This window comes from Bufo gargarizans, chromosome 1, assembly GCF_014858855.1.
Source record: "Bufo gargarizans isolate SCDJY-AF-19 chromosome 1, ASM1485885v1, whole genome shotgun sequence".
NCBI classification, from domain to species: Eukaryota; Metazoa; Chordata; class Amphibia; order Anura; family Bufonidae; genus Bufo; species Bufo gargarizans.
In genome coordinates, this window is record NC_058080.1 from 60283458 (window position 1) to 60298941 (window position 15484).

Genomic DNA, 15484 nt, shown 5'->3' on the forward strand with positions numbered 1-15484 from the left:
TGGTATTTATTGTATTTATGTTATTAATAAAAGGCTGCTGTGGCCAATAAATCTACTTGCTGAGTCATTATTGGGTTGGGAAGGGGGGGGTTAAGGGGTGAGCGACTCGACAATACGCCTGTCATGTGTGCCATGCTCTAATTACTTAAAGGGGTTGGCCACTTTCTGGCTACTTGTGACCAGTGTGTATGTAAGCTGTCTATATGGCACTTACTAATACAGCCTTTGTTGTTGTTCCGTACCGTTTGCTATATTTCATATGGTATGACCCAGAGGTCCTGTCCATAAGATGGCGGCTGAAGAAGGGGCATGTGACCAGACTCATCACTCAGCGTCCTCCATTCTAACACACTGCACTAAACACCCAACAGTGCAAGTGCAGATGGAAGGTGCAGTGTATACAGGAGACATTACATGGAGGTGATTTGCCTGGTCACATGACCCTCCATAAGCAGCCATTTTATAGACATGACCTCGGTGTAGACAGCACAGCTCCCAGAGGCCAGAAGCAATGAGCGCTTCCATCAATAAAGATGTTTGGCACCCGTGGCGAGTCCTTTATTTGGCACCCCTTCCCCCCAATACTTAAAAAAAAATTGTACCCCTCACAGTAGTACTGCCCTCATTGTACAACCTTCACAGTAGTTTTGTACAGATGTGTGCCCTCTCACAGTATTTATGCCCTCTCTGTGCCCCTTTCACAGTTGTAATGCCATATCTGTGCCCCGTTCATAGTTATAATCCCCATTCTGCCCCCTTCATAGTAGAAATCCCCATTGTGCCACCTTCACAATAATAATGCCCACTGTGCCCCCTTCATTGTAGTAATGCCCAATGGCTCTGTACCCCCTCCATAGTAGAAATGCTCATTATGCCCCCTTCACATTAGTAATGGCCTCTGTGCCCCCTCCATAGTAATAAAGACCTCTGTGCCCCCTCCATAGTAATAAAGACCTCTGTACCCCCTCCGTCGTAATAAAGTCCTCTTTGCCCCCTCTGTAGTAACAAAGTCCTCTGTGACCCCTTTGTATTAAAAACAAAAAACACAGTAACTACTCACCTTGTCCCGTTCCTGAAGCTCACATACCTCTCTTCCCTGCAGGCACAGATCGCTCTGCAGCACTGTGTGGGTGGAGCTTATGCAGATTACCGAGCTGCAGGCTCCGCCCACACAGGCCAGCTGCGCGATCCATGCCTGCAGGCTGAATGGTGGAGTCGGGAGAAGTCTTCCTGCTTCACCATTCAGAGCGTGGCTGACCTGAAGGTGGGAGCAGCGCGGGGAGCTGAGCGGTAAATGACAGGACCGCAGCTCCCTGCGCTCCATCTTTATTGATGAAAGCGCTCATTGCTTCTGGCCTCTGGGAGCTGTGCTGTGGGCCCCCGCAGGAGCTGCGGGCCCCAGCACTTGCCCGGGTATGCCGGGTGCAGACGCCGCCCTAGCCGATGCCCCACCTTTGCCTGTGCTGAATCACGTAGGGGCAAGTGCTTTTTCTTTAGAACTGGTGACTTACCGGGTCTCACTATGGGTATGCTAGGCAGAGACTTACACCTAGTAGTGATCCCAGTGATGTCACTAATGGGCGCTCTTCAGAGCCGCCCTAGCCTGTAAAGATGGAGGCTGCCCATTAGTGCTGGGATCACTGCTAGGCGGAAGCCTCCGCCTAGCAGTGAGAACGTAAACAAGACAGCCCTTGCCGTGCGTGATTCAGCACAGGGCAAGGAGGAGCGTGAAATGCTCTCATGCGCTACTCAATCATGCTGAATGAGTGAAGAAGGGGTTCTGAACCCCTTTGATAAATGGATAAATGAGGAGGGCCACCTAGTGGTTGCCTGTGGTACTACCTTTTTACCCTTGCTTACTTTTTAGAGCATGTATTGGATATGTTTTTTCTTTAAATGTTGGTTTATGTAGAAGGCATCACTTTTCCGTGTGTATGCAATGTCCTATTTGGCTAATGCTGTTCCTGCCTCATCTCTGTTTATTGCAGAGTGGTTCGTGATCATCTCCGTGGTGGACCGTTCGAGGATTTTCAGGAAAGCATGTATTTCTCCCGCTTCTTACAGTGGAAATGGCTTGAGAGGTAAGTATCTCATAGCGACACCGAAATGACGTTGGCTCCCAAAAAAATGATTGCTGTGTATAGTAAACTCAAACCACCACCCCATAACAGGAATACAAAGCAATATAATGTATAAAATACATTGTTAGGAGGGCGCACTTTGCAATTTTTGGGTAAACTTGATGCCCCTTTCTCCAATAGGTCTAGGCGGTGTAAAAGGAAATCGAACTTGAATACCTTTCATCTAGGGGGTTTTATAGCTCGACATGTGACACTTTATGTGGCCCGGTTTTCTTCATTCCTGTGTATGTATGCTGCTAGTACTGGATTTTAAATATTTCTGTATATTTAAATAATAAAATATGTATTTTCTACATTATATTGCTGTGTATTCTTGTTTTGGGGTGGCAAGTATCTCATAGTGTCTACTTGTTAATCTCTCTTTTTTAAAGCCCAAGCTTTGCTTCTTCATAACTGTAGGATCCCACGGGTGTTACTCACCTGTCTGATCCCCTGCCGTTCCAGTGCTGCTGCTCATGGCGGTCTTATTTTTATTTTCTTCTGGCATTGATGATATCCCTGACTGCCCCACTTGAATGCTGCAGCCAGTCACTGGCCTCAGTGGTCACTTGGGATATCTGGTCATTGCGGTGGTCCGGCGCAATGATGTCCACTTCTGACAACATTACATCCTTTGCCAGGTTTCTGGCCTGGGCTGTGGATGGGATGTCACTTCCGATTCGGCTGGGTTCAGAACTATTCCTCTCCCTGGCGCATGTTCAGGAGTTTGTGCATGTACCATGGAGAGGAATAGTTCTGGTCCCATCCACATCGGAAGTAATGTCCAGTCCACAGTCCATGCTGGAAACCTGGTAAAGGACGTGACTTTGGCAGAAGGTGGTTTTTCAGAAGAGCAGCTTTGCATGAAAGGGTTCCTGAGAGACAGATCCAACTTCTGAATGATAAATATATCATAGACTTTCTCCTACAGGCGATTTATGGCTAATTAAGGTGGGTTAATATGAAAGGAAAACCCCCTTTAATATTAAAATTAGGTTCTATTCACATTACGTCTTATCCCATATGTGTTACGTAATTATACAAGCGTATTCCGTTCATTATAACTAGGGCTTGGGATGATCCTTTTGGATGCCATTCATTTGACCAGGCTTGAGAAGTTGACAGGTCCAGTAATATTTCCATAGCTCGGGTATATTATAAAGGGAATGTGACCCTGCTCTGCGATTAATTGTGCGGCCGTGTGTCCGGCCTGTTATTCACAGACCTCGCATCAGTGCCTTCTACGACGTCGTCTGATGGCCCTAAAATGCCTTGCAGCCGCCATAAAATAAATGCAAGCAGCGAGTTTAGATAAGAGCTTGGCCATAACTCGTAATTGTTCCAATCGGATGCACCGTTCTGTGGGTTTTTACGGGGCGAGAAAGGTGACGTGTTTGCTGAGTGGCTGCAAACAGCGGGTTATGTGTTCATATAAAGAGCACTGGACCCTGGAAGAAAGTACTTACGATATTGATTAGATATTGTTTTATAGTGTTTTGCTGAAACATACGGCTGTGCTCGGATACTATTTTCAGCTACAGCATCAGTGGTTTTATGTGCCTGGTACGGAGATGGTTTTCAGACTGAAAGGGGCCCGGATTAAAATCAACAGGGGGCCCACCATACTGAGAGAGTGCAATGTTCGGCTATACTATTCACATGTTATAGTTTAATCAAACTGCTTACTCTTTTCATATTTTTTTAATTTTTTATTTTTATTATTTTTCATTTTTTATTATTTATTTGTTTTTGTTTTTTCAGATTTTTATAGTTTCGTTTTTGAGATCAGTATATACTGGACATTAACTGCACATCCAACGCATTCTAACTAGTGCGAGACCATTAATTTGTTTTCTAGTCACTTGCTTCTAGAACTGATTCTGGATTAAAAGGGACATCCCACAAACCCCCTTTTTTTTGCTCTTGTAATGTGTCTATCAGCTTATAAACTTAAAGCATGTATGGCTATTAAAGTCTGTTTTAGAAGGGACCTGAAGTGAAGAGTCAGGCCTGCTGGATTTCAACATGCCCGATCCCTTAGACCTTGGATGATAAGCTGCTGGCAGAGGCTTTCACGCATTCACAAGAACTGCATGTGCAGCCGAGCATGCATGTGTATGGGGGCGTCGGGAGAGACGGCCTTTATCTCGTGTGTGGGTCGCTCAACCTGCGGCCCTCCAGCTGTTGCAAAACTACAACTTCCAGCATGCCCGGAAAGCCTACAGCTATCAGCCTACAGCCGAGCATGATGGGAGTTGGAGGGCCGCAGGTTGAGCATCCGTGCTTTAAGGTATATGTGTGCATTCTGTCGTAGACCTGAGCGCCCTCTGCTGGTGCATTCCACTTTTGCACCTGTTACTATTACTTGACTGACTGGTTAAAACAAGCTGTAAACTTTTGTAAAACATTGTTTAACTGCAAATCTTCTATTGACACATGAAAATGTGGAGCATGCTGGTGCCAGCAGAGCGGCCGTCTTTAACCCTTGCCCTAATCAAATATTTCCACAGTGGAATAGAAGGTAATTTACTTGAGTTGACTTTTTCCATTTAAACGTCTGTAAATAAGCCCTGTTATCAGCACGTTCTGATATCAGGATATGCTTGGGTATATACGGCTATGTAAAAAAAGAATTATCAAAAGCCACCAGCTGACTATTCGCATGTAACCCGCCCCACATTGCTTTGCAAAGAGGTTCTGCAGCAGCTGCAATGCTCGTTAGGTGTTGTATACCTCATACACAGTAGTTGCTGCAGAATGTCTTTGGACAATGGGTGCAATACAGTGTGTCAGGCAGTGATTGGCTGAAAACAGCCTTAACCAATCAGGAGGCAAGGGGTGTGTCTCAGACTACTTCAAGCTCCCTGTAGGCACTGTAGTTAAACTGTAGTCACAGATCCCAGCTCTGCTCTTATAGATCTCCGCTAAAGTGCAGCCAAGAAGCAAGATCTCAGGGAAAAAGATAGCAGATAATGATCTCCTGTAGGTACCGACATCCATATCATTTTCTAGGTCATGTCTGGACAGTTCCTTTATGTGGACACTGTACAAAACTGTTATATAAGTGGTATTATGTGGACACTGTACTGTACTAAACTAACTGACCATTATATGGTGGCGTTATGGGAACAAGTTCAGGGTCCTCATTAATGTTTTGTCTACCTACTGGTTTGTTCCAGGACTACCTATATAGGATGATCCTAAAAATTGTCATCTAACGCTTATATATTTGGAAAGAAGGTTATGTACAGAAAACTACATAGCTGAGACAACATGACAGAGGGTCAGATGGACCCAAAAACCATGGTGGATCTTTTTCATTGTTGATTAACAGTCCACACCCACCCCCTTGCTTATGTCATAGTGAGCCTTGAGACCCAACTACTACCTCCGCAACTGAGACCCCCCCCCCCCCCCTCTCACATGCAGACCATCCTTGGGCATCTTTGATGCAACTGCTACTCTGCTGTAAATTAGATATCTCAAGAAATAGGCTTATCCTTTATTTGTCGCCTTGTTGTATTTCAGGCAGCCAGTCACGAAGAACACATTTCGGCATTACCGGGTGCTGGGGAAAGGTGGATTTGGTGAGGTGAGTACATGTAGCCCTTGCACCATGGGTACCACATACGCTTCATTGACCCATCCTGACTGGTACGTATTTTTTGCTAGGTGTGTGCCTGCCAAGTCCGAGCCACTGGGAAGATGTACGCCTGTAAAAAGCTGGAAAAGAAAAGGATAAAAAAGAGGAAAGGAGAATCCATGGCATTAAACGAAAAGCTGATTTTAGAAAAAGTAAATAGTTACTTTGTAGTAAGTATCGAGCTCTCAGCAGCCATCTTCACGTTCTACTTGTTACTGACATAAAGGATGCTGCGTGTACTGGTGCCCATTATGATGCCCCCTGTCGCCCAATGGTGCAATGTTCTGCAGAGGTGCCCTCTGCACCATCCATTCATGGACCAGGGAGATCAGGGTCGATCAGTGCTATAGGTCTGTGCAAGAAGGGGGACTGATTCAGTGTATAGGATTGTAGAATGGTACAAAAACAACAATATAAAGGGTAGGTGAGTATATTTTTTGACAGAGGTTGTACAGTGGCCAACACACGTCACTGCTGCAGAACCTCTTTAGAAAGCAAAGTGGAGGATCCTTGGTTTTAAATATAATGTGATTATCATTAGTTGACAAAGCTCTAGTTGTAACTGCAGCCTATAACGGGACTTCTGGGATAGGTCTTCAAAGCCAAGAGTCACCTAAGATGCCCTGCTAAAGGGATGATAGTAACGTGCACCGCTCTACTGATGGGGCTGAAAGATTACCTGTGCTGTATGCTAATGCAAGTAGGGAAGTTCTCAAGAAAAGCCCTTTAAGGTTTTATTATCATTTCTAAAAACTTGACACATCAACATTTTTGGTCTCTGGGGGTCAGAGACAGGATTGTGTGGAGGCACAGATCTGGAGAAGAATACAAAAACATTTCTGCTGCACTGAAAGTTCTCAAGAGCACAGTGGCCTCCATAATTCTTAAATGGAAGAAGTTTGGAACAACCAGGACTTTTTCTAGAGCTGGCTGCCCCACGAAAGTACCGTATATACTCGAGTATAAGCCGACCCGAGTATAAGCCGAGGCCCCTAATTTTACCCCAAAAAAATGGGAAAAATTATTGACTCGAGTATAAGACTAGGGTAGGAAATGCAGCTATAATGCAGAGTGTATGTGTATATAATGCACACACTCTACATTATATACACACATCTGCAAGAGGGTGACTCAGATTGATGGGAGTCTGACTCTGACTCCCTGTATTTAATGCAGAGTGTGTGCATTATATACACACACACTCTGCATTAAATACAGGGAGCCATCCACAGATCTCCCCCCTAAACAGTGCCATCCACAGATCTCCCCCCTAAACAGTGCCATCCACAGATCCCCCCTAAACAGTGCCATCCACAGATCCCCCCTAAACAATGCCATCCACAGATCCCCCCTCCCCTAAACAGTGCCATCCACAGATCTCCCCCCTAAACAGTGCCATCCACAGATCTCCCCCTAAACAGTGCCATCCACAGATCTCCCCCTAAACAGTGCCATCCACAGATCTCCCCCTAAACAGTGCCATCCACAGATCCCCCCTAAACAGTGCCATCCACAGATCCCCCCCCTAAACAGTGCCATCCACAGATCCCCCCCTAAACAGTGCCATCCACAGATCCCCCCTAAACAGTGCCATCCACAGATCCCCCCCTAAACAGTGCCATCCACAGATCCCCCCTCCCCTAAACAGTGCCATGATGGCACTGTTTAGGGGAGGGGGGATCTGTGGATGGCACTGTAGGGGGATCTGTGGATGGCACTGCCATCCACAGATCCCCCTACAGTGCCATCCACAGATCCCCCTCCCCGACGCTCACAGCAGTATATTTATAAACTACCGTAATCAGTAACTACTTTAACTTTAATCATCGCTCATTGCTGAGCTCTTTACTCTGATTATTTGGATATCTTACCGGTACTTTGTCTTAGCTCCGGTAATAGCAGGCAGTGCGGGGGGCGGCGCTCACTTACTGACGTCACGAGCCTGCTCCAACTAGGCGGCGCAGGCGTGTGACGTCAGTGAGTGAGCGCCGCCCCCCGCACTGCCTGCTATTACCGGAGCTAAGACCGACCTAGACTCGAGTATACGACGAGGGGGCTTTTTGAGCACAAAAATATGTGCCAAAAAACTCGTCTTATACTCGAGTATATACGGTAAGTAATCGGAGGGGGGTTTGAGGAATAGAGGTCACCAAGAAACCAATGAGCTTCAAAGATCCTGTGTTAGATGGGGGAAACTTTCAGAAGGTCAGCCATCACTGCAGTACTCCAGCAATGTGGGCATTATGGCAGAGTGGCCACAAAGAAGCCTCTTCTAACTAAAAGACACATGAAAGACCACCTGGAGTTTGCAAAAAAAAAGAACCTAAAGGACTCTCAGACTGTGAGAAACGAGATTCTCTGGTCTGATGAAGCCAAGATTGAACTTTTTGGCCTAAATTCTCTGGAGGAAGACAGGTACTGCCCATCAACTTTCCAGTACCATACCCAATCCCTACAGTGAAGCATGTTGGTAGCAGCATCATGCTGTGGGGGTGTATGTCAGCAGCTCAGACAGGGAGACTGGTCAGGATTGAGGGAAAGCTGAATGGAGCAAAGTACAGAGATATTCTTAATGAAAACCTGATCCAAATGCTCTGGACCTCAGACTGGGCCGAAGGTTCACCTTCAAACAAGACAATGACCCTAAGCACACAGCCAGGACAACACAGGAGCGGCTTAGGGACAACTCGGTGAATGTCCTTGAGGGACCCAGCCACAACCCTGACTTGAACCAAATTGAAGATGAAAGAGACATGAAAATGGTTGTCCACTGACAGTCCCCATCCAACTTGACAGAGCTTGAGAGGATCTGCAGAGAAGAACGGCAGAAAGTCCCCAAATCCAGGTGAGTGGACCTTGTGACATCACCCAAGAAGACTGGAGGCTGTAATCACTGCCAAAGGGGCTTCTGAGTAAAGGGTGTGAAATCAATGTAAGATTTTAGTTTTTCCTTTTGAATAAATTAGCAAACATTTTGACCATTCTGTTCTCACTTTCTCATTATGGTGGACGGAGTACAGAATGATGGGGGAAAACGGGAATCTTTTTTAAATTTCACACAAGGTGGCAACATAGCAAAATATAAAAAGAGTGAAAGGGTCTTTAAGACCTTTCCGAATGCACTGTAGATGTGACAGCCCAGATTACTGCGGTGACTACTACTGAATCTACTGTGTTTCTACCAGTGACTACCACCTTGTAGAAGAATGTGATCCCTGTTATAACCAGTGTCTACTGGTTAGAGAGAAGGGTCAGCAGATCGATGACCCGCTCTGCAGGAAGTGCAACGTCCTTCACGCTGGCTCCCATTACCCCCCAGTGTAAGCACTCCGGACCCCCCCCAGGAAACAATCAATACGCTGAGTGCTGTAGATTTGTCCAAGCGAAGTTAAATATTGATCATGCATCCTTTGGCTATGATGTAATCCTACTGGAAAAAAAAACTTTTCCTTCAATAATGGATGCTGATAGATAATGTTTGCCATGATGTGCTGTTATGTAGACCTTTATTCTAACTCAGACCAGTCATTGAAACACAGTGAGCTACAGTAGCTGATGTAGACAGATGTGTGATGTCATCTAGATGATGATGTCACCAGATTCCGCAGCATCGGGATCAGGGGTGCACCTAGCCTTCCTGCTGCCTGAGGCGAAAACTGAAACGGCAACCCCCTTCCCCTCCCCAATGTTAATTTCTTAATCTAACCGCTTCCCTTCAGCCCATGGCCCTTCGGCTGCCCCTCCCTTGCCCCTACCTGGTGCTGCCTGAGGCAATCGCCTCAACTGGCCTCATTGGTGGTGCACCCCTGATCGGGATCACTACTAGTGCACAACAAATGTTAGCCCTCTGTTGGGGTTCTACAGGGACAGGAATCTCAAGAAGATTTTAGAAGTCTCCTTTAATTTGCATACCCACCAATGGCATGCCCTTTCAGATTGGGTCATGTGTTGTTACGGTCCCTCCTGTGAGAGAGGTGAGAAGATCGGATAGACTTGCTGCACGTGAGGCTATCTGGTGAGAAGATCGGATAGACTTGCTGCACGTGAGGCTATCTGACAGGTCTCTATGTATGTTGTTGTTTGGCAGGATCTCACCTCTCCTCCGGTGCCGCTCGGTATCAGTGATGAGGCTCTATTTAGATCCGCCTCACACTGCTGACCATGCGGTTGAGCATATCTGCTTGGAGTTGCTAGTGTTGGTTTGTCTTGGATCTCCTGCTTCTCCATACATCTCTAAGCCAAGTACTTGTTCCCTTCGCTGTTTCTTATTATCTGGAGTGTGTTGTTTCTAGGCCTCAGGGAGACGCAGGTTCCTTCATTCTGTAAGGAGCCAGCTGTCTTATCTCCTGCTACCTATTCTAGGGCTCATCAGTTTTAGCAGGGCTTTAGGTATCCGGTGTATGAGTATTTCCACCATCAGGATCTGCTCATACTGGCGGGAGTTAGGGAAAGGCCTAGGGATTACTAGGAGGTCACCATCCATCTTCCTTAGCTTTTGAGGCCTAGATTGTTGTCTATTCGTTGTGGTGTGTATTTGGTGTTTTCCCTTCCTTTTTACCTGTGACATCTATGAGATGCCATGATGAATGAGCACAATGGCATCATCTAAATGCCTCTAAGATGCTGATTAGCTGTTGATTACATACAGTAGCCAATCTGTGCTGCAATGTAAAGCATGGGAAAAGGGCAAAGCAGCAGCCAGTGGATGCCAGATTACCTCTAATTCCCCTGGACATTGCAGCTAAGCTGAGGCCGACATTCCTCCCACCACTGCTACACTGGCCATACTGCTAGCTGGCACTACGTGCCTGGTACATGGTTGTCATCCCTTTGGCACTACAGTAGCTTGTATCCACACATGCGCCATACTGGGACCTACCTGCTGTTTGTATCACGTTTCACACACTCCTGTCTCAGAGCGTTATAGTGCCGGACACTTTCCGAAGCTCCATTCTCCATCAGACCGCACATGGCCGAGAAATATCAATTATGCAAGAGGTCAAATCCAGTCACATCGGACATAAGTGTAACCATGAAATGCTGGTCATTATTGATTGTGCTTAAAGATTCATGACAAAAGCACCGTTCTGCAGGCCCAGAACACTTTAGCTTATGCATTTTTAAACATTGGGTTATCTAGCAAAGAATAAGAATTTGAATTAATAATTATCTGAAAAAATAATACAACATTTTCCAGCTTTTCCCTTTTCTAAGAACGCCTATGCAGAGCATGGTGGGACAGTGACCTCTAGTGGTGAATTTGTGGAAAGCACTTACAAGGGATTTGAAAAAAAATACTTGTCCACAAACAACATAGGCCATCAGTATATGATCGGTGGGTTTCCAACACCCGGGACCCCCGCCGCTCAGCTTTTTGAGAAGGCATCGGCGCTCTCAGTAGCATCGCAACCTTCTCCCTGCTCACAAAGCACAGCGCCGTACATTGTATAGCGGCTGTTCTTTGTATCGCACTCAGCCCCATTCACTTCTATAGGGTTGAGCTGCTCCTAGGCAACATCATTGATGAACGTGACGTCACATGGCCTAGAAAAAGCTGCAAGCTACTGCAAGCGCTGGTGCCTTCTCAAACAGCTGATTGGCGGGGGTCCCAGGTGTCAGACCCCCACTGATCAGTTAAAAAAATCTTGGAAAACCCCTTCAATATTTAATTTAAAGAGGACCTGTCCCCTCTCCTGATATGTCTTGTGTTCCCCACGTAATAACAATTCTGGAGCATCTGTTCTTAGGACTCTGTTTTACCATTCCTCTATTATTCCTTCGAGAAGTTATGAATGAATTACTAGCAGTCTGCAGTGAAGGTCCAGGTGAGGGTGTGTCCCTGCACAGTCTGACACTATCTAATCAGCACCCCCAACTGGAAACACCCAGATGGGCCTTCATTGCAGACCGCTGGCAATTCATGTATAAACTTCTAGAAGGAATAATAGAGTTATAGCACAACTTAGGCCCCTTTCACATGGGCAAGTATTCCGCGCAGATGCGATGCGTGAGTTGAACGCATTGCACCCGCACTGAATCCCGACCCATTCATTTCTTTGGGGCTGTTCACATGAGTGGTGATTTTCACGCATCACTTATGGGTTGCGTGAAAATCGCAGCATGCTCTATTTTGTGCGTTTTTCACGTAACGCAGGCCCCATAGAAATGAATGGGGTTGCGTGAAAATCGCAAGCAAGTGCGGATGCGGTGCGATTTTCACGCACGGTTGCTAGGAGACGTTTGGGATGGAGACCCGATCATTATTATTTTCCCTTATAACATGGTTATAAGGGAAAATAATAGCATTCTGAATACAGAATGCATAGTACAATAGCGCTGGAGGGGTTAAAAAAAATTAAAACATTATTTAACTCGCCTTAATCCACTTGATCGCGCAGCCCGGCATCTCTTCTGTCTGTCTTCTGTGCTGTGTGGAGGAACAGGACCTGTGGTGACGTCACTCCGGTCATCACATGATCCATCACCATGGTAAAAGATCATGTGATGACCGGAGTAACGTCACCACAGGTCCTGTTACTGCACACAGCTAAGATGAAGACAGAAGAGAAGCCGGCTGCGCGATCAAGTGGATTAAGGTGAGTTAAATTATTATTTTTTTAACCCCTCCAGCGCTATTTAACTATGCATTCTGTATTCAGAATGCTATTATTTTCCCTTATAACCATGTTATAAGGGAAAATAATACAATCTACAGAACACCGATCCCAAGCCTGAACTTCTGTGGGTGCCAAACATGTACGATTTTTCTCACGCGAGTGCAAAACGCATTACAATGTTTTGCACTCGCGCGGAAAAATCGCACGTGTTCCCGCAACGCACCCGCACATTTTCCCGCAACGCCCGTGTGAAAGAGGCCTTAGAGTCATAAGAAAAGAGGCTCCAGAATTATTACAAGGTGGATGCAAGTCAGTGGAGTAGCTAGAAATGAATGGGGCCCCCCCTCCCCCAGTAATTTTTTCGCAACCCCTTCCTTTCATGCCGCCCTCATTCCTGTGGCTAGTAAAGATCGCTTTCTCAGACCAGGCTCGGCAGCTGTTCCATCCGTTTTCTACACTGTCTATACTGTCACTGTATATCATTTCATTGTGTAATACTGTTGAGGGGGCCCTGACAAAATCTTGTAGTCCTCCTTCTCCTGGATGGGCCTCTTCTGGGTCAGGGCCCCAAAGCAGCCGCTTCCCCTGCGTCCCCTATAGTTACGCCCCTGATGCGAGTAGTTACTAAAACAGACATGTCAGGAGAGGGGACGTGTCCTCTTTAAGTCATTATCATTGCTCAGCAACTTTTCTTATTGGGCCCAGAAGAAAGAACTTACAGTGACCAAGGCTGGCACTTGTGACCCCTCCTCAAGTGACCATAACGTGGCGGGTGTCTCCACGAAAAAGACAAGTGGGACAGAAGGGGCTTTGTCCTGCGATCTCCTCTTCTTGAGGCGACCCTGCTGGAATTTTACACACAAATACGTTGGCGCAATCGGGGTCCGAGAGCTGGAATGACCGGAACCAGATGGTGGGTCAAGTCCTTCAGAACTCCAAGAATGGGGGCTTTCAAAGGCAAAATGAGAAACACGCACTGGCATTTTAATTCAATTAGCTCCCGACAAGCGTAGTGTCCTTCCCACAACAAAGCTCTTGTGTTGGAAATGAGTTGGAGCTTTGGACGTACGATTTCACCTGTGTCCCCTGGGTTTTTTCCACATAGGGGAGCACTGGTCATTTGGACATTAGGGTAGTAGTACTTGAAGGCTTATGGGCTCCTAAACAATCAAGGGGTTCTCTGAGATGTAAATGCTAATGACCGAACCTCAGGATAGGTCACCAGTATCATTAGCGGGGGTAGCAGCAGACCTACACAGCCCCATCCAGTGGCCGTGCCTAGTTACTGCAACGCCGCTCCCACTCAAGTGAACCCCTTTAGCTACGAATGACTGATATATCGGAGCCAGGTTTTAATACACACCTCAGCCGAGGCCTGCTTATTCTGGGTGTTACCAGTGACTGACAGCCTTCCCTCCATGGCTGTGCATAGATGGCTCTCAGTCACTGACAGGACGGCCTCCTTGACTTTACAGCCCCGAATGAGCAGGAATTTACAAGAATGTATTATATTTTGGAGATTTATCAAAACTGGCTTGGTTGCCCATAGCAACTAATCAGATTCCACCTTTCATTTCTCAGAGCTCCTTTGGAAAATGAAAGCTGGAATTTGATTGGTTGCTATGGGCAACAAAGCCCATTTTCCTTTACACCAGTTTTGATAAATCTCCTCCATTATACTGAATGTTTTCCTGCGTCAGTCTGCTTAACTCCCCTAATGAATAACCCTTTAAAAAAATATACAGGGGGAGATTTATCAAAACTGGTGTAAAGGAAAACTGGCTTAGCTGCCCATAGCAACCAATCAGAATCCACCTTTCATTTTTCAGAGCTCCTTTGGAAAATTAAAGGTGGAATCTGATTGGTTGTGATGAGCAACTGTCGGAGAACTGTTTTAAAGGGGTTGTTTACCTTTTAGGGAGGTTTGGACAGACCCCCTTTCTGGCCATGCCTGCAAAGTGAAGCATACTTACCTGCTCCCGCCATGGGTCCTGGCTCCTTTGCTGCCCGGCCACTGTCAACATCTACTTTGACGCCGCTGCAGCCAATGACTGGTCTCAGAGGTGAGTCATATCAATTGACATCAAAGCGCATGTTGACCATGGGGGACCTGGGTGAAGCGGCGGCCAGGCTGTGAAGAAGCCAGGCCCCAGCAGCGGGGAGTAGGTAGGTATGCTTCCCTTTGCAGGTATGGCCAGAAAGGAGGGGCTGTCCAAACCTCCTCAAAGGATGAACAATCCCTTTAAGGCACTGCCCAAATGGCCATTCTGCCCCTTAGGTACAATAGGGGTCATTTATCAAACTGGTGTAAAGTAGAACCGGCTTAGTTGCCCATAGCAACCTATCAAATTCCTCCTTTTATTTTTAAGAGCTCCTTTGGAAAATGAAAGGTGGAATCTGATTGGTCGCTATGGGCATTAAACCGGTTTTTCTTTACACCAGTTTGCTAAATCGCCCCCCTATGGCTACTCATTGCGTCCCTACATATACCCAGTTTCCTGCAGCCTTTTATCCCCAGGAGGGGCAGTTCCAGAAACCATTGCACTGTGTATAATAGAGATGAATCATGGCGCCTTGTGTGTAACGTTGCATGGTCCACTCACCATTACTGTCTATCTTTTCAGGTTAGTTTAGCCTACACGTATGAAACCAAGGACGCCCTTTGCTTAGTATTAACCATTATGAATGGCGGGGACCTGAAGTTTCACATCTACAACATGGGGAACCCTGGCTTTGATGAGCAGAGAGCAGTGTTTTATGCTGCCGAGCTGTGCTGCGGCCTGGAGGATCTGCAGCGAGAGAGGATCGTTTACAGGTGAGGCGACAAGAATGCAGTGGCCAGTGTAGCAGAGCCGAGTTCGTCTCTTGGTTTTCATTGTGATCCTACAGTATCAAAGTGGACAAAGAAAGCAGCCCCAAAAGATAAAATGACAAATTCACCTCTGCTACATCTGTTTGTGTATATAATTAAAGGGGTTGTCTCACTTCAGCAAGTTGTATTTATTATGTAGAGAAAATTAATACAAGGCTCTTACTAATGTATTGTTATCGTCCATATTGCTTCCTTTGCTGTCTGGATTTGTTTTTTCATTACATTATATACG

The 15484-nt window shown here is 46.3% G+C and overlaps 1 protein-coding gene across 2 annotated transcripts in view; it reads left to right on the forward strand.

Annotated features, from left to right (window-relative positions):
- GRK4 (G protein-coupled receptor kinase 4) overlaps positions 1-15484 on the forward strand; it is a 186513-nt gene that overhangs the window by 151475 nt on the left and 19554 nt on the right. Inside the window, exons 6-9 of one of the 2 annotated variants that reach the window (XM_044295702.1) lie at positions 1989-2081; positions 5649-5712; positions 5793-5915; positions 15005-15195. In XM_044295702.1, the coding sequence (XP_044151637.1) occupies positions 1989-2081; positions 5649-5712; positions 5793-5915; positions 15005-15195 (471 nt within the window). Of the gene's footprint in view, positions 1-1988; positions 2082-5648; positions 5713-5792; positions 5934-15004; positions 15196-15484 lie in introns of both variants that reach the window. The other variant, XM_044295694.1, reaches the window with a different exon arrangement.